At 43.1% G+C, this 23,304-nt stretch overlaps 1 protein-coding gene across 2 annotated transcripts in view; it reads right to left on the reverse strand.

Annotated features, from left to right (window-relative positions):
- The window catches only part of SLC66A2 (solute carrier family 66 member 2), a 149,225-nt gene that overhangs the window by 48,598 nt on the left and 77,323 nt on the right, over nucleotides 1-23,304 (reverse strand). For both annotated transcript variants that reach the window (XM_040433510.1, XM_040433509.1), the window contains one exon: nucleotides 19,241-19,457. In XM_040433510.1, coding sequence (XP_040289444.1) covers nucleotides 19,241-19,457 — 217 coding nt within the window. The remainder of the gene's footprint in view (nucleotides 1-19,240; nucleotides 19,458-23,304) is intronic.

The following is a 23,304-nucleotide window of genomic DNA, read 5'->3' on the forward strand; positions in this document are numbered from 1 at the left end:
CGCCCCTGCCTCTGAATGCGCCCGACCCTGTACCTCCTGCTGTCAGGTCCTTTGATACCGGACAGCAGGACAGAGATCACTACTCTGCCCTCCGAAGGACCTGTGGCGCCACTATAAGTACATTACTAGGGACATTACTGGGGGCCCTATAGTGACATTACTGGAGGAGCTATAGGGACATTACTGGGGGCTCTATAGTGACATTATAGTGACATTACTGGGGGCATAGGGGGGAATTACTGGGGGCTCTATAGGGACATTACTGGGAGCAGGGGGGATATTACTGTGGCTGCTATAGGGATATTACTGGGGCAGGAAGTCACAATATGGGGCATTGTTTTTACGGGGAACACAATACAATACATAATATTAATACTAGGGGAATTTTTATAACATGAGGTAGTATTTTTAATACTGGGGGCACAGCGGGGACATTGGTATTATTGGGGGCATTATTATTATTACTGGGGGAATTATAGGCGGCACTTTTTTGTTGCTGGGAGCTGGTATTATTGTCACAGGGGGCACTATAGAGGGCATTATTATTTTTACTGTATTTTATTTGGGGGCACTGGGAAGCGCAGCAGGCTCAGTATTGGGATAGCAGCAGGATGCCAATGTTGGGGCACCATGGTGGAGACAATGATGGAAATTTGAGGACTCTAAGATATCTGTGTGTCAAACTCTGCAGAGATGGAACACGGCTACAAGATGTCATCATGTGTTGTCTGGTCCTAACAGAGAAGATGAGGAAAGAGAATGTCTACATAAGAGGAGACGTCACTGGATGTAAGAGGTTTGTGACGCTGCATTCCCCTGTATGCATGGTAACGCTGAAAGACCAGTCAGAATGCTAAAAGTAGGGCTGGCTCTCTGCTGTTGCCTGTGTTTTAACTCTTCATCCCCTTTTCTCCATATCATAATTAGAGACTAGTGGAGGAGTAGGACAGAACATAGCAGTTGGCACTGGGCACCACGGAGAGGCAGCTTCTAGGGAGGTTTTTAGTTCTCCTGGAGCAGTATACTGTGCTGTACTGAGCCCAAAAAAATATTGCGCCATGATATACTGCACCCTCTATGGTATTTCTGGCCCCGCCTACTCATGTTGGTACATACACAACAGTTTATTCTGAAAAGTTGCCTTTAAGTAAGCCCATGTGTTGGGTGGATAAAGTGTACACACATAAAAAAGCCTACCCATATGGTGTGATATACCTTATACTGGCTACAAACACTAGAAAAACAGTATTCATTTTATTATTGCTACAGTGCAGCAAAAATAACTTTTCAAATAATCTTGCTTAAATGTGCTATTCCGTTTTGCTGTTTCTATGCCGACCAATGCAACTCCATGGTTACGGTCTGCAAACAATGCCCATTTGTACTTTCTGTAGGTTAGACAGAAGCAGGTGGAAGGGAGTAAGGCTGGAATTAAACAGTTACACAAGACAACATGATCAGACTACACACAGGGTCAGTCCCTTCCAAAGGATGCCGAACGGTCTGGTATAAGAGTTGTAGGGTATTGTCTAATCAAGAAAAATGTTCAAAGTGAATTCATTTTTATTTTATACATGGCCACAATAAACAATTTGTTGCAATAACCTTTCACAAGGCACCAACCTTGACCTGCCTGATGTTTTACAAGAGTTCTGCATCCACAAAGTAAATTCAGTTGCCTGCTGGTCGAAATTTTGCAAAGTTTGTAACAAACCTGGTTCGTTATGAACTAGTTCGCTCAGCCCTATTATACACGCAATATTACATGCCAAGTCTCCTCAGCCTGCCTCTGGTCTCACTGCTGTTGTCTATACAGATATATATCACTGTCCCTATGTCACGCAAAATGCTTTTTCTGTCTGACACTGACATTTAGTGCTAATCGTTGACAAGGCAGCTCACCTTACTCTTCGTGGTGGTTAGTTTGCGAGCTCGCTGAGAGGTACAGTATAGGAAACAAGGAGAAAGGGTTTTTCTGTACATAGGGATACTTACATATAGGCAGCAGCAGAGAGATCAGAGGCAAGCATAGGAGACTGCCTCTGTATGTTACACACAGCCATCTTCAGCATGTACAGAAAATGCTGAAGACAGATTTTCCAGTTTTTTTTTTTAAATAAAAGTGTACAAAATCAGCTAATAAATTACTTCCCCTGCACACAAAAAAAAAAAGTTGTAGTGACTGGTACACCAAAAATGAACCTCTTCAATTCAGTATGATAACAAATCAAAAACCTGTCTACACAAGTAACAGTTAGCAAAAAAAAAAAAATAAATCTCTTTTTGTTGAAGTCAACTTTTAATAAAACTTAAAAAAAGCACTGAAACATAATTATGCATTCACAATTTGCTAACCTATAAAATTAACCAAAGCGGCTGGGTTCACATCACATTTTTGCCATCTATTACACGTATACAAAGAAAGTGTACGTTAACCCCTTCAGGAACCTGCCATTTTTCACCTTAATAAGGGTCCATTCACACGTCCGCAATTTCGTTCTGCATTTTGCGGAACGGAATTGCGGAACCATTCATTTCTATGGGGCAGCACGATGTGCTGCCTGGATCCGGAATTGCAGATCCGCACTTCCGGGTCCACAATTCCGATCCCGAAAAATATAGAACATGTCCTATTCTTGTCAGCAATTGCGGACAAGAATAGGCATTTTCTATTAAGTGCGGTGATATGCGGTCCGCAAAATGCGGAAAGCACATCGCCGATGTCCGTGTTTTGCGGATCCACACAAACGGACGTGTTAATGGACCCTAAGGACCAGGCAATTTATTGCAAATCTGACATGTGTCACTTTATGTGGTGATAACTTTAAAATGCTTTTACTTATCCAAGCCATTCTGAGAATTTTTTCTCGTTACATATTGTACTTCATAACAATAAAGGTATATAATGGAGAACCGGCACTCTACATCTATCAAGGTGCTAAAGAAGCAATATACACAGGTGATGGTAAAAAAAATATATTTATTTTTAGAAGGGTAGGTTTGAGAGTGGGGAGTAGGAGTAAATGTTCTAAAATTGTAGAGGTACTGAAAAAAAAAAAATGGGGTACTCAAGAAAAAATGTTGATTTGCAATATGCGGCAGTAGGGAGGGATGCAGGTGCACAGTAAAAAAATGTTTGTGCTGGGTGGGGGGTATGACAATGCTGTGATTGTCTAGTGGTGGTTACCCCCTTTCAATTGCTAGCTATGTCCATTAGTTATGCAGTCCGTTAAAAATTATCTTGGAAAAGTAATGTGAGAAATATAAAAAATATAAAATTTATAATATGGGTAGAACAATAAAAAGCAAGGAGTATCCAGTGAAAAATATACGAAAAAAAGAAAGTGGTATATCAGTCGGGTGCTGTACTTCTGTGTGGCGTCCCACACATTAGGTGAAGACTGCACGCTGACTGTTTTACCTTCTTTGCGGGGTATGGATCTCCTGGCTGTTGGAGCAGCCTTACAGCGCTCAGCGGTGTCTGTTTCCCGGTCTTCTCGGCGTGCCGCGTGTGTGTGACGTCACTTCTCAGGCGACTCGCGTCTCGCGTATCTTTGCCGGGTACAGTATTGGGATCTTCGCTGGTGATGTATTTTCGATCCAGGGGATTTGGATGAGGTCGGTGGTGTGGAAGCGCTTCCAAAGTAAGATTCTTGGCAGGTTTCTAGAGGGGAGTCACCAGACGCGTTTCGAAGGACTGAGCTGCCTTCTTCATCAGTGGTAGCCCTCTGACTGCCGTTATCCTGCCTTTTATGCCGCCCGTGGGTCTTTCAAAAGACCTGGACTGGATCTCATTTCCTATGGTACAGACTTTTTGGGTATGATGGTTCCATCAAAAACCTGGTTGAGTACTATTATCCTATGTTCTTTTATGTGCAATTATTTACTTTTTCTACTGCGGTTGGCGGTTTGGTGTGTGTGCTGGTTGCGGTTTCTGTTGTGATTTTGCGGTTTTTTCAGTGTCTGTCTTTGCTGCGGTACCGCTGCGTTATCCGCCGGTCTGTTGTGAGGCCTTGCCTGTATTACCGCTATATTTTTCTGGTGGTTAATTCTTTACTGGTTTCTATTGGGCTCTGGATGCTGTGTATTTTTTCTGCAGTGTTTTGTTCGTGTTATATTTTTGTTTGGGATGTGCCTTGTCTAGTTTCTTGTTGTGGTTTCGATTTTATTTTTGTTGTTGCCCTGCGGTATTGTTGCGTTTTTTCATGGTCTGTTATGTAGTGGCGGGGTGATGGGTTAGGGTATTGTGTTCTGCCCTAGATGGGAAAGAACTTATTTGTTGTAGTGTGTTTAATCTTTTGTGAATTTGGGTGCATTTTGTGTATGCACCCAAATTCACAAAAGATTAAACACACTACAACAAATAAGTTCTTTCCCATCTAGGGCAGAACACAATACCCTAACCCATCACCCCGCCACTACATAACAGACCATGAAAAAACGCAACAATACCGCAGGGCAACAACAAAAATAAAATCGAAACCACAACAAGAAACTAGACAAGGCACATCCCAAACAAAAATATAACACGAACAAAACACTGCAGAAAAAATACACAGCATCCAGAGCCCAATAGAAACCAGTAAAGAATTAACCACCAGAAAAATATAGCGGTAATACAAGCAAGGCCTCACAACAGACCGGCGGATAACGCAGCGGTACCGCAGCAAAGACAGACACTGAAAAAACCGCAAAATCACAACAGAAACCGCAACCAGCACACACACCAAACCGCCAACCGCAGTAGAAAAAGTAAATAATTGCACATAAAAGAACATAGGATAATAGTACTCAACCAGGTTTTTGATGGAACCATCATACCCAAAAAGTCTGTACCATAGGAAATGAGATCCAGTCCAGGTCTTTTGAAAGACCCACGGGCGGCATAAAAGGCAGGATAACGGCAGTCAGAGGGCTACCACTGATGAAGAAGGCAGCTCAGTCCTTCGAAACGCGTCTGGTGACTCCCCTCTAGAAACCTGCCAAGAATCTTACTTTGGAAGCGCTTCCACACCACCGACCTCATCCAAATCCCCTGGATCGAAAATACATCACCAGCGAAGATCCCAATACTGTACCCGGCAAAGATACGCGAGACGCGAGTCGCCTGAGAAGTGACGTCACACACACGCGGCACGCCGAGAAGACCGGGAAACAGACACCGCTGAGCGCTGTAAGGCTGCTCCAACAGCCAGGAGATCCATACCCCGCAAAGAAGGTAAAACAGTCAGCGTGCAGTCTTCACCTAATGTGTGGGACGCCACACAGAAGTACAGCACCCGACTGATATACCACTTACTTTTTTTCGTATATTTTTCACTGGATACTCCTTGCTTTTTATTGTTCTACCCATATTATAAATTTTATATTTTTTATATTTCTCACATTACTTTTCCAAGATAATTTTTAACGGACTGCATAACTAATGGACATAGCTAGCAATTGAAAGGGGGTAACCACCACTAGACAATCACAGCATTGTCATACCCCCCACCCGGCACAAACATTTTTTACTGTGCACCTGCATCCCTACTGCCACATATTGCAAATCAACATTTTTTCTTGAGTACCCCATTTTTTTTTTTTCAGTACCTCTACAATTTTAGAACATTTACTCCTACTCCCCACTCTCAAACCTACCCTTCTAAAAATAAATATATTTTTTTTACCATCACCTGTGTATATTGCTTCTTTAGCACCTTGATAGATGTAGAGTGCCGGTTCTCCATTATATACCTTTATTGTTATTAACTACCCTCCTGATTGGGTGAATCAGTCCAGAACCAGAGCACCTATACATTGCAGTGATCAGGTGAGCAACCAATAACCCATCTCTCTTTCTCCTCATATTGTACTTCATGACAGTGGTAAAATTGAGTAAAAAAAAAATGTATTTATAAAAAATAATCAAATTTACCAAACATTTCGAAAAATTAGCAAATTTCCAAATTTCAATTTCTCTAAAGATAGTAATACCTCTAAAAATTGTTATTACTTTACATTCCCCATATGTCTACTTCATGTTTGGATAATTTTGTGAACGTTAGAAGGCTTAGAAGCAAATCTCAAAATTTTTCAGAAAATTTCCAAAACCCACTTTTTAAAGACCAGTTCAGGTCTGAAGTCACTTTGTAAGGCTTACATAATAGAAACCACCCAAAAATGACACCATTTTAGAAACTACACCCCTAAAAGGTATACAAAAACTTATTTTACAAACTTTGTTAACCCTTTAAGTGTTCCACAAGAATTGATTGAAAATAGAGATTACATTTCATAATTTTACTTTTTTGGCAGATTGTTTTAATCAATTTTTTTCCACTAACAAAGCAAGGATTAACAGCCAAACAAAACTCAATATTTATGGCCCCATTCTGTAGTTTAGAGAAACACCCCATATGTGGTCGTAAACTGCTGTACGGGCACACGGTATTGCGCAGAAGGAAAGGAACCCCATATGGTTTTTGAAAAAGCTGATTTCACTGGGATAATTTTAAACTGCCATGTCACATTTGAAGACCCCCTGATGCACCCCTAGAGTAGAAACTCCAAAAAAGTGACCCCATTTTAGAAACTACACCCCTCAAGGTAAACAAAACTGATTTTACAAACTTTGTAAACCCTTTAGGTGTTCCACAAGAATTGATGAAAAATAGAGATGAAATTTCAGAATTTCACTTTTTTGGCAGATTTTAAATTTTTATCCATTTTTTCCAGTTACAAAGCTAGGGTTAACAGCCAAACAAAACTCAATATTTATGGCCCTGATTCTGTAGTTTACAGAAAAACCCCATATGTGGTCGTAAACTGCTGTACGGGCACACGGCATTGCGCAGAAGGAAAGGAACGCCATATGGTTTTTGGAAGGCAGATTTTGCTGGACTGTTTTTTTTACACCATGTCCCATTTGAAGCCCCCCTGATGCACCCCTAGAGTAGAAACTACAAAAAAGTTACCCCATTTTGGAAACTACGGGATAAGCTGGCAGTTTTGTTGGTACTATATTAGGGTACATATGATTTTTCGTTACTCTATATTACACTTTTTGTGAGGTAAGGTAACAAGAAATAGCTGTTTTGGCACAGTTTTAAAGGGCTTCTGTCACCCCCAAAACCCCTTTTTTTTTGGGGGGGGCTTGTTAAAATCCTTATTTAGCTACTATTCCCTATATAGGGATCTTACCTTTGTCTGTGGCTTCTTTTCCTTAAAAAACGATCTTTTAAAATATGCAAATCACTTCACTACCAGCAAGTAGGGCGTCTACTTGCTGGTAGCCGCCGCAAAAAACTGCCCCCTCCTCCTGTTGATTGACAGGGCCAGCGAGCGCTCTCCTCCTCCGGCTGGTCCTGTCATCATTTAATATCCAGATACAGTCTTCATTCGGAGCAGGCGCTCTGAGAGAAGGAGGCTCGCCTCCTCAGCACTCCCTCAGTGCGCCTGCGCCGATGACGTCTTCTCTTTCGGTGACTGCTTGATTGGCACTATTTTGGGGGGCATATGACTTTTTGATTGCTTGCTAATACACTTTTTGTGACAAAAATTTTTTTTTTTTTTACACAGCGATGTTCCTCGAACACCTTGTGACGTGATTCAGAAGGAACAAACAACTTCCCCGGAGGGCAAGAATCCGATGCATCACCCTGGGCCTCCAACACCTCTGCCTTAAGGTCGGGATAAAGGGCGGATATTACTACCCTTTCAGACAATATCTGACCAGGATCTTCTAAATCACCCCCCCCCCCCCCCCATTCCCCCAGGAAAGCTACGCGACAAAGCATCAGCCTTGACATTCTTAACCCCAGGGCGATAGGCGACAATGAAATAAAATCTGGTAAATAACGACCATTTGGCCAGCCTTGGGTTCAGTCTCTTAGCAGACTTCAGGTAAGCCATATTTCTGTGATCAGTAAGCACCGTAATAGGATGAATTGCTCCTTTCAACCAATGACATCAGTCCTCAAAAGCCAACTTAATGGCCAGCAATTCTCTATTACCCACGTCATAATTTCTTTCTGCAGCCGAGAACTTTTTAGAAAAGAATGCACAAGGACGCCATTTACTAGGTGAAGGACTCTGCGACAAGACTGCTCCTACCCCTACCTCAGATGCGTCAACTTCTACAATGAATGGCTGTGACACATCCGGTTGCACCAGTAAAGCAGTGTGTTCACTCCCTTGGTCCCAGCCACCAGTGTCATGGTCTCTAACGTGACAGGCGTCAGAAGATCTAAGAGACTGGCTGCACGTGTTGTGATCTGACAGCCTCTTTGGTTTCAATGTGGTTGCTGGTAATGACCACACCTCTTGTCTCAGGTGTAGCTTAGTGGTCATTCCAACTCCCCTATTTAGTCTGGCTCCACCCGTCATGCTATGTGGTTGATAGCTTCAGTTTGGTATTGGAAGAGCTGGTGTGTGGTCCTCTTCTGAGTTCCTGCTCGTCCATTTACTTCAGAAGTTAAGTGTTACTTCCCTTTCATATTTAGTTTTTTTCCCCTCTTTCTTTTGTTACTAGGGAGACGCTTGTTCTTTCATATTGGAAGGAACAGGCTGTGAGGCTATGGATTCTATCACTGCACTGGCTAGACAATTGCAGGGTCTGCCTTTGGAGGTACCCGACCTCCGCACACAGATCCAGGGATCACAGGCTGCTGGTGCCAGTAGTAGTTACCAGGCCTGTCCTGAACCTAAGGTTGCACTTCCGGACAGATTTCCGGGGAGAAGCGATAATTTCATTTGGTTCAGAGAGTTGTGTAAATTGTACTTTAAATTAAGTCCGCTCTCATCTGGGGATGAGAGTCAAAGAGTTGGTGTTATCATTTCGCTGCTTCAAGGCGACGCTCAGTCTTGGGCTTTTTCTCTACCGACTGGATCACAGTCTCTCCGGTCGGTAGATTAATTTTTCAGAGCTCTAGGTCTTATCTACGATGACCTGAATCGGATCTCCCTGGCCGAGACTAAGTTACGTGGTTTACGGCAGGGAGAGCGTTCTGCGGAGATCGATTGCTCTGAATTTAGGAGATGGGCTACGGATACAGGAGTGGAATGATCCAGCTCTCTGTAGCCAATTCTGTCAGGGATTATCCAAGAAGCTAAAGGACGCGTTGGCCTTTCACAAAAATCTTGAGTCATTAGAAGCGGCCATGTCCCTTGTCCCTCCATCTCAGGATGAATCATCATATAACAAGGCTGCCTTCTCTGACACTTTGGGTGGAGAGACTCCTGAGTTTATGTCTGGTGACGAACTTATGCAGTTAGGGGGAGCTACCCCTGGGCCTGCTTGCAAGAGTTTTAGTCATAAGAAGGGAGGTTTTCCCTGCGGAAAAAGGGAACATTTTGCTAATGTGTTCAGCGTCAAGGTGATAAAAAAACAAAAACGTTTAATCCTCATCTTACTCTTGTTGGTGTGGGTGGGGAGTCAGAGAACTTACTTTTGTCATTTACTGGCAGTACCCAATTTCTCCTGTCTGCCGAGGTGGCGCTAGAGTCCAAAACTGTGGGAATTGAGGTGTGTATTGACAGTGGGGAAGGGGTTAACCTAATTGATGGTGTCACAGCCATTCATTGTAGAAGTTAACGCATCCAAGGTATGGGTAGGAGCAGTTTTGTCGCAGGGTCCTTCACCTAGTAAATGGCGTCCTTGTGCATTCTTTTCTAAGAAGTTCTCGGCTGCAGAAAGAAATTATGACGTGGGTAATAGAGAATTGCTGGCCATTAAGTTGGCTTTTGAGGACTGACGTCATTGGTTGGAAGGAGCAATTCATCCTATTACGGTGCTTACTGATCACAAAAATATGGCTTTCCTGAAGTCGGCTAAGCGACTGAACCCAAGCCAGACCAAATGGTCGTTGTTATTTCCCAGATTTTAAGAACGTCAAGGCTGATGCTTTGTCACGTAGCTTTCCTGGGGGCGGTGTGATTCAGAAGATCCGGGTCAGATATTATCTAAAGGGGTAGTAATATCCGCCCTTTATCCCGACCTTAAGGCAGAGGTTTTGGAGGCCCAGGGTGATGAAGTTGTTTGTTCCTTCTGAATCACGTCACAAGGTGTTCGAGGAACATCGCTGTACGGTTCTCACAGGACACCCTGGGAGCAGATCCACTGTCTATCTCATCTCTCATAGGCAACACTGGCCACCAGAATCTAAGTGTGTTGAGGACTAGGTGTCAGCTTGTAGTACTTGTGCACGTGCTAAGGTTACACATACTCGGCCTTCCGGATCTTTACTTCTGTTGCCCATCCCGTCCCAACCTTGGACTCATTTATCCATTGATTTTATCACAGATTTACCGAATTCTTCAGGCTCCTGTCATGGTGGACGGTAATTTGGAATTTCAGATCGCCAGGATAGTGGACTCCCGAGTATTCCATAGATCCCTTCAGTACCTCATTCACTGGAAGGATTACGGACGTTCTCTACATGGTAAATACCATTTGCTGAAGTGAAACAACCCAACCCCTTTAACGTATGCCATACAGTGGTATCCTTTCACCATAGAGTTCCATTACGGAAAAAAAAACATACGTTAACATATACATTTTTTACTGGACTCTGCAGGATAGAAAAGCGTGGTGGCTTTGCTTTTGCATTGGATGGCAAAAACGTAATGTGAACCCACCCTTAACAAGAAGACCCCCAAAAGTGTATGTGTGTATATATTATATATACACACACACACACACACACACAGTACTGTGCAAAAGTTTTAGGCATGCGTAGAAAAAAAATAGACGCGTTAATAGTTTATTTTTATGCATTTACAATGCAAAGTGAATGAACAAAAGAGAAATCTAAATCGAATCAACTTAGTCCACCCTTTGCCTTCAGAACAGCATCAATTCTTCTAGGTTTCTAGGTATACTTGTACAACGTCAGTGATTTTGTAGGATTATAATCAGGTGTATGATTAACCAATTATACCAAACAGGAGGAAACCATATGGAGGTTGAAACACAGTCATTAACTAAAACAGAATCAGCTGTGTAGGAGGCTGAGGAACAGCCAAACTACTGCATCACCCGAGTCTCTCCCAGGCAAAGATTTCAAAGCAGACTGGGGTTTCAAGATGTAATGTTCACACTTGTATGAAGACGCACAAACAATTGGAAAATGTTGAGGACCATAGACGCAGTGGTTGGCCAAGGAAACTTAGGCCCTGATTTATTATACCTTCACTCCAGAATTATATATCCACAAAAAACCTCTGGTTAGTTCTCCAAGATGTTTGGAACAACCTTCCTCCTGCCAAGCTATATAGAAATATCTATATATCAATCTGTCCTCCTCAACATTGAAACTAGGGCTGCAACGATTAATCGACTTCATCGATAATATTCGATAACGGGATTCGTTGTCGATGCTATATAGTGTCATCCACAGATCCCCCCTCCCCATAACAGTGCACAGATCCCCCTACCCATAACAGTGCTATCCACAGATCCCCCACCCATAACAGCGCCATCCACAGATGCCCCATAATAGCATCATCCACAGATCCCCCCCATAACAGTGCCATCCACAATTTGTTTTAATATGGCCTTTGAACATAATTTTTCAAGTAAAATCATATAAACCTCTTTATTTTGTAATTTTGGTGTTTTTTCCCGATTAATCAATTAATCGATTAAATTATTGACAACTAATCGATTATTCAAATAATAGTTAGCTGCAGCCCTAATTGAAACTACAACACTAAGATCTGCAGATTACCACATTCTGTGGCACGTGGGAGGGGCATAAAAGCCTGATTGAAAGCAAGGCTTTACAAAGCATTGGTGCGGCCTCATCTGGAATATGCAGTTCAGTTCTGCGCACCAGTACATAGAAAGGATGCCCTGCATCTGGCAAAAGTACAGAGGAGAGCGACTAAACTAATAAGGGGCATGGAGGGTCTTCGTTATGAAGAAAGATGAAAATAATTTAATTTATTTAGTCTTGAGAACAGACATCTAAGGGGGGGACATGATTAACCTGTACAAGTATATAAATGGGCCATACAAAAAATACGGAGAAAAACTGTTCCATGTAAAATGCCCTCAAAAGACATGGGGGCGAAGAAAAAGTTCAGTCTCCAGAAGCTTTAAAACTTCTTTACTGTAAGAACTGTGAATCTGTGGAATAGACTTCCTCAGGACGTGGTCACAGCAGGAACAATGGACTGTTTTAAAAAGGGTTTAGATGAATTCTTAAAAGTAAATGACATTAATGCTTATGAAAATGTGTAGAAATCTGAGTCTCACTTCCTTCTGGGATTCGCGTCCCCACCTATCCCTTGGTTGAACTTGATGGACGTTTGTCTTTTTTCAACCGTATTAACTATGCATATGGTATTCACCCTCATCAGTTTCCGTCCTTGGAGACTAACAACTCTTTCTCTTTAACCAACACATAACTAGGGCCAATTAAGACTCCTTTACACTGCCCGATGTTCGTCAGATTATTGCTAACAAGCATTCGTACGATGGAAAACCAAAGATATCTTAGAATTGGTCAACTTATTATTGAAAAGAGTGAAAATCAATGTGTCACCCGTGGGTGGCACTGGACATAAGCGCAGGAAATACAATCTAAGCGGCTACTGATGCTGGGTGACAGGACTGGATGGGCTGGGGACGCGACCAAAGAGGGGGGGGGAGACAATATGCAGGCAAAGTGTAGCGTCCACCGGCTGTCTCAATAGAGCGGTATAATGTGAAACCGCTAAGGTTGGAGGCATATGAATAATACCAGTGTAATTCCTACCTTAAAAGGAGTTAGCTCTGGTGTGCGTGCTGCTTGTGGTTGAGGAGCCCGCACGGCCACGAAACGCGTAGGAAGGTTTTTTGTCCTACGGAGGCTACAGTATTGCCGCAGGTGACGTCACCGACCCGGTTTCCAGGACAACCGAAGTAACCAGCCACCTCGCAGAGCGCCTGCTTCCGGCCGGGGCAGCGCTCGTGCTAGAAGGTGAAAGAAGAGCCCACGACAACTCAGAAGGAAGTCTACTACCAAGAATATTCCGCAGAAGCAGGATAGGAAAGAAGGTTCCCTCAACCACAAGCAGCACGCACACCAGAGCTAACTCCTTTTCAGGTAGGAATTACACTGGTATTATTCATATGCCTCCAACCTTAGCGGTTTCACATTATACCGCTCTATTGAGACAGCCGGTGGACGCTACACTTTGCCTGCATATTGTCTCCCCCCCCCCCCCCCCCCCTCTTTGGTCGCGTCCCCAGCCCATCCAGTCCTCTCACCCAGCATCAGTAGCCGCTTAGATTGTATTTCCTGCGCTTATGTCCAGTGCCACCCACGGGTGACACATTGATTTTCACTCTTACCTTACCTCAAGGAGGACAACAGCTCCTTCTCAGGACATTCTAGCTGCGGTATCATCCCATCTGGGTTGATTTTTATACATCTAAACTTAGGGAGCGCAGGGAGGTCCATTTCTCTCTTTTTCTTTATTATTGAAAAGGTACAGAGGTCGCAATGATGCCTGTTCAGGCCATTTTACTCCCTGGGAAAAGTCTAAGGCGTACCAATACGCCGTAGATTTTTCCCTGCCAGTCATCAGCACAGTGAGCGCTGTGAACGGCACAGGCAGCACAGTTAGCGCTGTGAACGGCACAGGCAGCGCAGTGATGCTGCCGCTGCCTGAAACAACCAATAACAAGGCTCCTTACAGTAAAGAGCTTTGTTATTGGTCAGTTTGAGCAGGCTGCCGGAGCTTATGGCACAACGCTCTGAAGTGAGGAAGGAGGCGCACCATCCTCACTGGCGGGGTAAGTGGCCTTGCTGTGGAATTTAGTCGGGGTTCCAGATCTGAGCGTCTTGTGTTTCTCTATAATGATGAGTCTGAAGTGCTCAGCCGAGCACGGTCTCTCCTCCCTGCTGAATGTGGTAGTGAAGACTGCCTCAATAGAAAGTCTAGATGACCGTCTTCACTACGGCGCTCAGCAGTGAGGAAAAGTGGCTGAGCGCTTCAGAATCCCGCTGGATACGCCAACAGGAGACCTCCATACAACCTCCATAATGGACAGACCTGTCAACCGTAGACCTCTACCTATGTCACCTGTCAGCTTTCCTATGAATCCATCAAGGATAATTCATTGCAGCATGTTCCATCAGACGCTGAACTAGAGATATTGTTTGCTACAAGGATTTCTTCTGTAATGCGGCACGTGGTGCTACAAGGACTGCATGTGGCCATTTACAGCCTTCAGGACATACAGTCCCTCTGCCAAGCGCATGAAGTCTTCAATGTAAAACTGTATAATCCAATAACCACAGCGGTGGTGGTAATTTTGTGGCATTATCTGGTGGCATGAGATGGGGCAACCGGGTCATGGAAGACGAACTCCCCTTTATAGCAAGATCAAGCATAACAAAATGACAGCCTCTAGATCAGGGATCAGCAACCTCCGGCACTTCAGCGGTTCTGAAACTACAACTCCCAGTATCCTCATTTCACTTCTTTGGGAGTTACAAGAACAGCTGAGCCAGTGTGCATGCTGGGCGTTGTAGTTTCACAGCAGCTGGAGTGCCACAGGTTTCTGAACCCTAGATCAGTGGTTATCACTGCGTGATGACATCATCCAGATCCACAACATGTGACTGTGGCGGTGCGAGCACCTGGCACAAGAGGTATGTGTTCACTTGTGCCCTTGGCACCAGCATGCACCACCATCCTTTGTGCCTGTGTCCTGCTCCGCCAGTGCCTCAGGTCTCTTCAGAGTCTACAGACAGCCCCAGTGGCACCAACATACCCACCTGAGAGCCCATCTACAAGGACATAACTTTGGTGGGCAGCAATGGCCACGTGATGGATGGCATACCCCAGTGACCAGCGGCACAGAAACAGCAACAAAAATAAAGATATTGTCCCAAGATCAACACTATTTACCTATCCATACTTGACCCAGAGAACACTAGAACATGGTAACCAAGGTGGGGCCCCTAGCGATCATGTACTTGAAGCGGACATGTCTATTTTAGTAACGACTTGCATTTCCCATGCAATAACAATTCTGGGGAATCAATTCTTGTGACTCTATATTGTACCATTCCTCTATTATTCCTACTAGAACTTATGAACAAATTGCTAGTAGTCTGCAATAAAGGTCCAGCTGGGTGTTACCAGTTGACAGCACTGATTGAATAATGTTAGGCTGTGAAGGGACACCCCCATCTGGACCTTCACTGCAAACTGCTAGCAAGTCATTCATAACTAATAGCAGGCATAAACAGAGGAATGGTGCAACATAAGGTCATAAGAATAGATATACTCCATGATTGTTATTACATGGGGGTGCAAGTAGTTACCAAAACAGACTAATCAGGAGAAGTGAGGGGTCCTCTTTAACGACAGATGATAAATATCGATCTTAGGACAAACCCTTTAAACCTCATAAAATCACCGCAACAGTGTCCTCAGTGGTACCGACCCCCTCAGAGCAACAGTGACCTCAGTGGTATCGACCCCTCAGCTCAACAGTGTCCTCAGTGCTGCCGACCCCTCAGCTCAACAGTGAGCTCAGTGATAGCGACCCCTCAGCGCAGTGTCCTCAGTAGTGCCAACCCCCTCAGAGCAACAGTGTCCTCAGTGGTGCCAACCCCCTCAGAGCAATAGTGTCCTCAGTCAGAGGTCGCAATAACGACAGTACAAGTGTCAGACGCCTTATACTTTTCCCTGCCATTCATCAGCACAGTGAGCGCTGTGAACGGCACAGGCAGCGCCGAAATAACCAATAACAAAGCTCTTTACAGTAAGGAATGACTGGCAAAAACTGGTGGCTCTGTTTAGGTGGCAGTGGTCTTATGTTTAGTATATGATGTCAGCTAAATTTGCTATTTATGCATGGAAGACCGTTCTAGAGTACTAGTAAGGGTTTCCCTGCATAAATAGCGAACCCTTAATGTTATGTAGGCCTTCGTATTAACTATTTGAATTACTGTAACTTTCGTACTCCTCATCGGCTAAAAATACTCCTCAAAAATGGTAAGAGGAGTATTTATACTCTTCCAGAAAAAATGTAGCGCGACCTCTGGAAAGGTAGCAGTGGGCTAGAAATTTGGGACCTGCACTTATCAGACAATAGGGGCATATTGTAGCGATATGCACCTATTGTCTCAGATGGGACAACCCCTTTAATTAAAAGGGTAAGGAGGTATTCACACGACCGCCTACATTTTGCACTCTGCAAATTGCGGATCTGTAGAACACGGATAGAAGCCTTGTGCATTCAGTGTTTTGTGGATTAGCACATCATTTGTTAAAAATGGACAAGAATAGGACATATTCTTTTTATTATTTTTTTTGCGGGGCCGCGGAATGGACATAAGAATGCGGATAGCATACAATGTGCTGTCTGCATCTTTTGTTGCCTATTTGAAATGAATGGATCCGCAAAAAATGCGGTTCAGATGCAGACCCCAAAAATACGGTTCTGTGAATGGACCCTTAGCAATTCCCAGGGAATGCAAATCTACTGTCTCCGTTTACATATACATTGCAAAACCTTCTGTGAAAGAGCCACCAAAATTGATGCCTTCATAGTTTGTAAGTAATGACAACACTTTGCATTGAAACTGCAGTCTGACAGTCACAATTATGTCGGTTTACTAGTGACAGAATAAATAAAGTCCCCATTAGTTAAGGTTAAAGGGGTTATCCAATGTCTCAAAACCCCCCCACATGTGCCGGGCCCCTCACCGATAATATACTTACCCCGCCGCGGCGCCGCTCCTGGTCCCCCCCACCGCCGCTGCTACTTCTCCCTGCACAGACACTAGGGAGGCTCGTCCCCGTCCCTGTTCGCAATTGGCTGCTCTCCCCCCTCCCCACCCCGACACCGGATGTTTTTATCATCCTTGTGCAGGGAGAAGCAGCAGTGGCTGTGCGGGCACCGGGGTAAGTATATTACCGGTGAGGGGCCCAGCACATGTGTGTGGGGGGTGAGAAATTGGATAACCCCTTTAACTTGGTAGCATCAACACAGCATTGCAGGGAGACCCAAGTTTCTCTAAGAGGCCGATGACTGTGAGACTCAAGACCCACTGTGTATTTAATAAAAGAAACCTCTCTCCATTAGAGTCACCTTTTCTTCTAGATACTGGCTAATTACTGTTATTAGACAAAGCACAAGTGACATGAAAGAGGGAAGGGCAGATGAAGGATTAATGCCACCCTGTAGTGTTATAAAGTCTGTTTCTTAATGTGTCTGGTTATGGATTTGCTCATATATGCAAATGATGCAAATATTTTAAATTCACTTTGAACAGAGCTGAGATATAACTGAGGGCATTACTAGACAATCCAATAAAGCATTCATCAAAGGCAAAACTAAATGTTTGTTCTGCCATTATGCAAAAGTATTTTCAATAAAAATCACAATTTTCAAAGATCTTTAAATAAATTCCATCCTTATCCCTTAATGCGGTTTTAATGAAGTAAAATATTGATGACCTATCCTCCGGACAGGTCATCAATATCTGATCGGTGGGGTCAACACCCAACGCTGTTCGCCCCCATAAAATCATGCGGTTTTCACACTGGCCACTAAGCCTAATAACAGGAGCTATTTCTTGATCTCTACAGATCGCTTTAATGCATGTATTTACTTATCTGCCATTCTAATCCTGCCTGTAATGATATCCCCGCTGTGTATAGATAAGACAGGATCCACCATTCACAATAGGCGATTGTCAGAGTTTATCGATTCTTTCCTCGTACAATGACCTCTGCACAGATCACAGATCATGCCTAGAAAACTCTTCCATAGAAGTCAACGATGTCCCCTCCTGACTAGAGCAAATTTCTGCTTATGAAATTAGTTCACACTTCGTTTGGTGGTAAAAGCAGAATTTTGCAATTCTATGACGGAATGCATAACGGCATTCCATTATTCATTCCGTCATAATAGAAGTCTATGGGCTGCAAAACGGATCTGTCCCGTTTCCGTTATGCAGGGGAGTCCTCTCCTGCATAACGGAAACGGGACGGATCCGTTTTGCAGCCCACAGACTTCTATTAGGACGGAATGCCTCTAAAGGCATTGCGTTATGCATTCTGTCATAGAATTGCATTCTGGTCCGTGGTAACGGAATCCATAAGGCAATTCACCTTTCGCCAACAAACGAAGTGTGAACGAATTTCAAAATATGAAATTCGCTCATCTCTACTCCTGACCATTGTGTCTATGGACCATGGGGCTGCCGTAAAGCAATTTTCTTAATGCTTCCTAAATGCTGCTAAAAACAGCTCAGGCAAGATAATCATGTTCAGTAATATAAATTAAAAAAACTAAAATAATAAAAAATCTGCATTCAGAAAATACAAACATTATAAAAAAGAAAAAAAAAAGAAAAGTATACGTGTTACTATCTGGTTTTAACTGGCAGATAACATGTTTAGTGATACACATTTCCTTTAAGGCTGCCATACACATAGTTGTTCGGCTGACAGCTCTATGGCAGCCTTAAAACTGTCAACTAATGGTTAGTAAGAATGAATGCTTCTCACTCTGCATACTGGCATTCATTAGAGCATATTTTGTAGAGAATTTATCATGTTCAATCCCAAGTGATGTCATGGAAAAACTGGAAAATGGTTGAAAAAAAAAGTCACAGGTCTGAATAAACCAGAACAGCATACATTACCTGGGCCATGCATTGTCCTGCAGCAGAAATGCTGCACAACTGGCGGACACCAGTGATATAGGTCAATAAATCCAAATCTAATAATAATTGCTCGCAGGACATCATTCATCAAAATAATCAGGACTTATTCAAAGTTGTTGTTTTTTTTACCAACTCATATCAATTTTCTATGCAATAGATCAGTGAAAGAAAAAACGGAACATACATAAAAGCACACAGAAAACGTACTAAAATAGTGCATCAGAGCTGAAGGGAGTACGGATTCTAAAGTCCGATAGGCACCTGAACTAAGTATAAAAAATAAAAATCAAACATCTCCACCCCCCCCTCCTAACGCCAGATGCTTTCATGCAGCAGCGGAGGTGCAGGGATCCGGAGAGATGTGGGTATATGGAGGGGCATTGTGGACCTTGGATAACCCCTTTAAATATAAGGTCATTCTTCTATTGACCACCATGTAATACTATACAGCAGAACTAGCACCTGGCTTGCTCCGTGGCAAAGTCACCTGTCTCCTGGTGTGTCATCTCCCTCCTGATGAGGCTTTAATACTTCAATGACGCAACAAACAATCCATATTGAGCAGATAAAATGACACGTACCTCATTCCTTCTGTGGAGTTATTCTGGTGATTCCGATAAAGCTGTGGAATGCCAAGCATAGCCTCAGTGAATACTGCAAGGAAGCCCAGGGTCTCTACAAAGAGCACAGAGTCCAGAGACAGATAGGTGATGTACCCAGTCACAGCAGTGAATGCCAGCACACACTGCACATAGTCCGTGAATCTGCTCCAGTACCAGAAGTAGTTCATGTCGAAGTCTACAAAAACACAAAACCCATTAGATTCTTCTAAATCCCCATGTTATATGTAATATGGCAGGTATTAGAACATTATGGCACTATTACTAAAGGCTAGCAGAATAAACCATTAAAAGACTAAATCAGCAATACGAGAAAAAGTGCAGACACCTTTTAGACCAACATAAAAAGTGCAATATGCAAGCACAATGAGAATGCAGATATAGCACATGTCCAGCCCAATTTTGCGTTATCAAACGTAAAAATGAATATCAGACATTGTATAGTACATAACAATCTCTAACAAAGCTAGACCCAGCCCTGTACCTCACATGGATCCAGAGCTCCCCTCATTCATGGATCTAATTGTTCTGTTAGATTTTGTTTAAGTTGGCAGCTCAGGGACGTATCCTTTCTGGTACAGCTTTCTCCCGATCACAGCTCAGGGTGCATGTCCTTCCTGCTACAACTCTCTCACCATCACAGCCCTGGCGGTGCGTCCTTCCTGCTACAACTCTCTCACCATCACAGCCCTGGCGGTGCGTCCTTCCTGCTACAACTCTCTCACCATCACAGCCCTGGCGGTGTTCTTTCTGCTATAGCTTTCTGCCTATTACAGTTCAGGATGCATGTCCTTCCTGCTACAACTCTCTCACCATCACAGCCCTGGCGGTGTGTCCTTCCTGCTACAACTCTCTCACCATCACAGCCCTGGCGGTGTGTCCTTCCTGCTACAACTCTCTCACCATCACAGCCCTGGCGGTGTGTCCATTCTGCTGCAGCTCTCTGCCTATCACAGCTCAGGGTGTGTGTCTTTTACGCTACAGCTCTCTCCCTATAACTGTCACAGCTCACAACAGAAGACCTGCATGTTGGCAGTTTAAGGATGGAACTGAGCATGTGCGTCCACCTCAGTGATGTTACTGAGATGGATGGAGAAATAAGGAAAAGAATAAACAGCAGGTGGCGCCATACAGATAGATCTGATTGAATAATTCAGTGGCTAAACAATTTTTTTTATTACATGCAATTACACAACTATTTACCTAGGTGCTGGTTTGAAAAATATAGAATATTTTTCCCAGGACAACCCATGTAGGACACACATCACCTAGTACATTATGAAGGCCTCTGTTGAAGGCCCTCAACTCAAGGGACGCACATTTATTTCATTCTCCCGAGTCCCCAAAACCAGTAACAGCAATTCTGATATCAAAACACCTGCAATTCTGTATAAAAGGTAGTGAATATTAGAAGATGCAATTTCAATTAAGGAAAGCAGAGTCATGACTGGCTTCTCCTATAAAAACCATAGAACAAATATGAAAGCCGGGCCGACACGTCAGTGGACTGCTTCTACATCTGCAGTCTCCATTTCTACCTAGCTTGGCAGGATTTGTTGTATGAGCTATTATTTAATAACTGGAGATTGTGTCTCAGAATGCAATATCCTGAAAACTGACAATGGACGGGGTCACCTCTCATAATTGACTGATAAACAGAAGACGTGAGGAGTGTCATTTACTTTGATTAAAAAAAAAACTACTGACAATCCATTCGTTAAAGGACACCACTGTTAATTAAAAGAGGAGATGAATCAGATTTCGAAAATATCTTGTGGCATTTCAGCAAATAATGTCATGTCAATTATTTGCCTCCTGCTGGGTCCCGCAGGTTACAGAAGGGAGGTTTGTATAGTGACTCCATTGACCATGTTCTCATCAGTTTCATAGAAAACATTGATTACAACAGAATTTATCTCAGGTCTTATGTGTCCCGGCTGGATAGATATCTATCCACATCCGTATGTCCGTTCTGTAGCCCCGCAAAAATAAAAATAAATAACATGTCCTATTCTTGTCCGTTTTAGGCATTGTTAAAATAGATCTGTAAAACAAAAAAAAAAAACGGATGGCATGCGGATGCCATCCTTTTTTTTTGCGGACCGCGAAACACATACGGTCGTGTGTATGTAGCCCAAGTCTTAATAAGACACTTGTCTATCCCCTCCGTTTTCTATTTTCTACAGATCTTTATATTAATACCTATGTATTTGTTTCAGGGGCGGGGTGCACTACAAAGAGCCCTACCCCCTCAGTGAAGTCTAGTCTCCATCAATCAGTGCAGCCCAATAGGGAGTCAACTACCCAGATATACAAGCTCAGATAATTGTCGTCTCATAAAGAAAAGCTAATTGAGAGCAGAGCGGAGACCTAATGGTGAGCGTAATCTTTTCGGAAAGACTATATCTGTATGAATACAAAAGCTTTTGACCCTTGTGTAAATGTGTGAATTATCTTCGTTTTCAAGAGGAGAAAAAATGGCATTTTTTTTACATAATGAAAATGTTATAATGACTGTAATTGAATGTAAAATTACACCCATTCATCTATCACCTTAACTCCCACAGACAGAACTTTTCAATCCTCTATCTTGATCACAAACAATATGGCTCAGTGGAGTTTAGCACATTCAATCACATCAAATCTTAACAAAAGCGTAAGAGTGGCGTTTATTTTACAACGTATTGCCGTTAAATAAAAGTTCTTTACTTTGCATTTAACTGTGTGGCTGCCATATAATTCTACACCTCCTGTAAAGCAGTGTTTGCCAGCCATGATTTACACTGCAGCTCTGCTTGTCGTCAATAAAGAGTATTACTGAGCCACAGTGGATCGGGGATACAAAATGAGACATAGAAGATAGGAGGTATGTGACAAAACAGATTTCTTACTTTCCAGCACAACATGTCCCACCATCAACAGTGAGGAGCAACTGTGTAGCTCTTCCCTAGAACAGAAAAACGGATGGACTAAGACAGGAGCTACCGGCACAGATGTTCAACGCGGCTCATCTACACTATATGTCCCATTGCGGACGAGTGCACTCATTGCACGGCATTCACTGTATGGACACCTGTATTTCAGGTTCTTGGTGGAGCTTGTTCTTCTCAGCCCAATAATCTGACACATTTGGTTCCACCAGATGTTTGGCGAGTACATCTCAGTTTTGCAAAGCAGGAACATGTCACCTGAAAATAACATAACTAAAAGAACAAAAAATTGTTTATGGGCTATGCTCGGTATATTATAGTTCAGCCACATTTCCTTCAATACCAGAACTAGCCCATGGACAACATTGGCTGCTGTTTCTGGGGAGAAACAACCGTGAATGACCCCTTTAAAGGGTGCCGTAGAGGCGTGGCATATAAATTAAGAATACTCACAAACTGTATTCACATATTGTGATATATGAAACCAGATCTGTCCGGGTGTTATCTTCATAGAGTTCTGTACATTAGATAAACAGTATAGTTTGTACTTGGCGTCTCAGTAACTCACACTTGGTGAGCAAATTAAGGGGGTTTTCCAGGACTTAATGATAGTTGTACGTCACCAGTATCCTAAGGACAGGCCATCAATATGCAAGTCTTGGAAAAGACCTTTAATGCACAGAATTCGAAAATGTGAGCACATCCACCACAAATTTTATCTACTTTATAAATGGTCACTAAACTTTCAACAAACTTTCCATAAATCAATAGTACAGGTGAATATAAGAAACTTTGTAATGTATATTTTTTTCCCCCTCCTAAACTAGATTCTCTGCTGAATCCATTTTCATAAAAGGAAACTGACTTACTAAAGGATTCGATTATGTGCTGCCCATAGACGTCTATAAGGAGGGGAGGGGTGAGGAGGTCTAGAGTAAGGGGAGGAGGAATGATCTGCTAGAGGGAGAAAAATAAATTTTTCTCTGATAAGATATATTACAAAGTTTCTAATATTCACCTCAGCTGTACTGAGTTAGTTGGTTAGTGTTAGGGCAACAGAATCAGATGAATCATGATGGTTCACGACTTCCTCAG

This window comes from Bufo bufo, chromosome 5 (genome assembly GCF_905171765.1).
Source record: "Bufo bufo chromosome 5, aBufBuf1.1, whole genome shotgun sequence".
Lineage (NCBI taxonomy): Eukaryota > Metazoa > Chordata > Amphibia > Anura > Bufonidae > Bufo > Bufo bufo.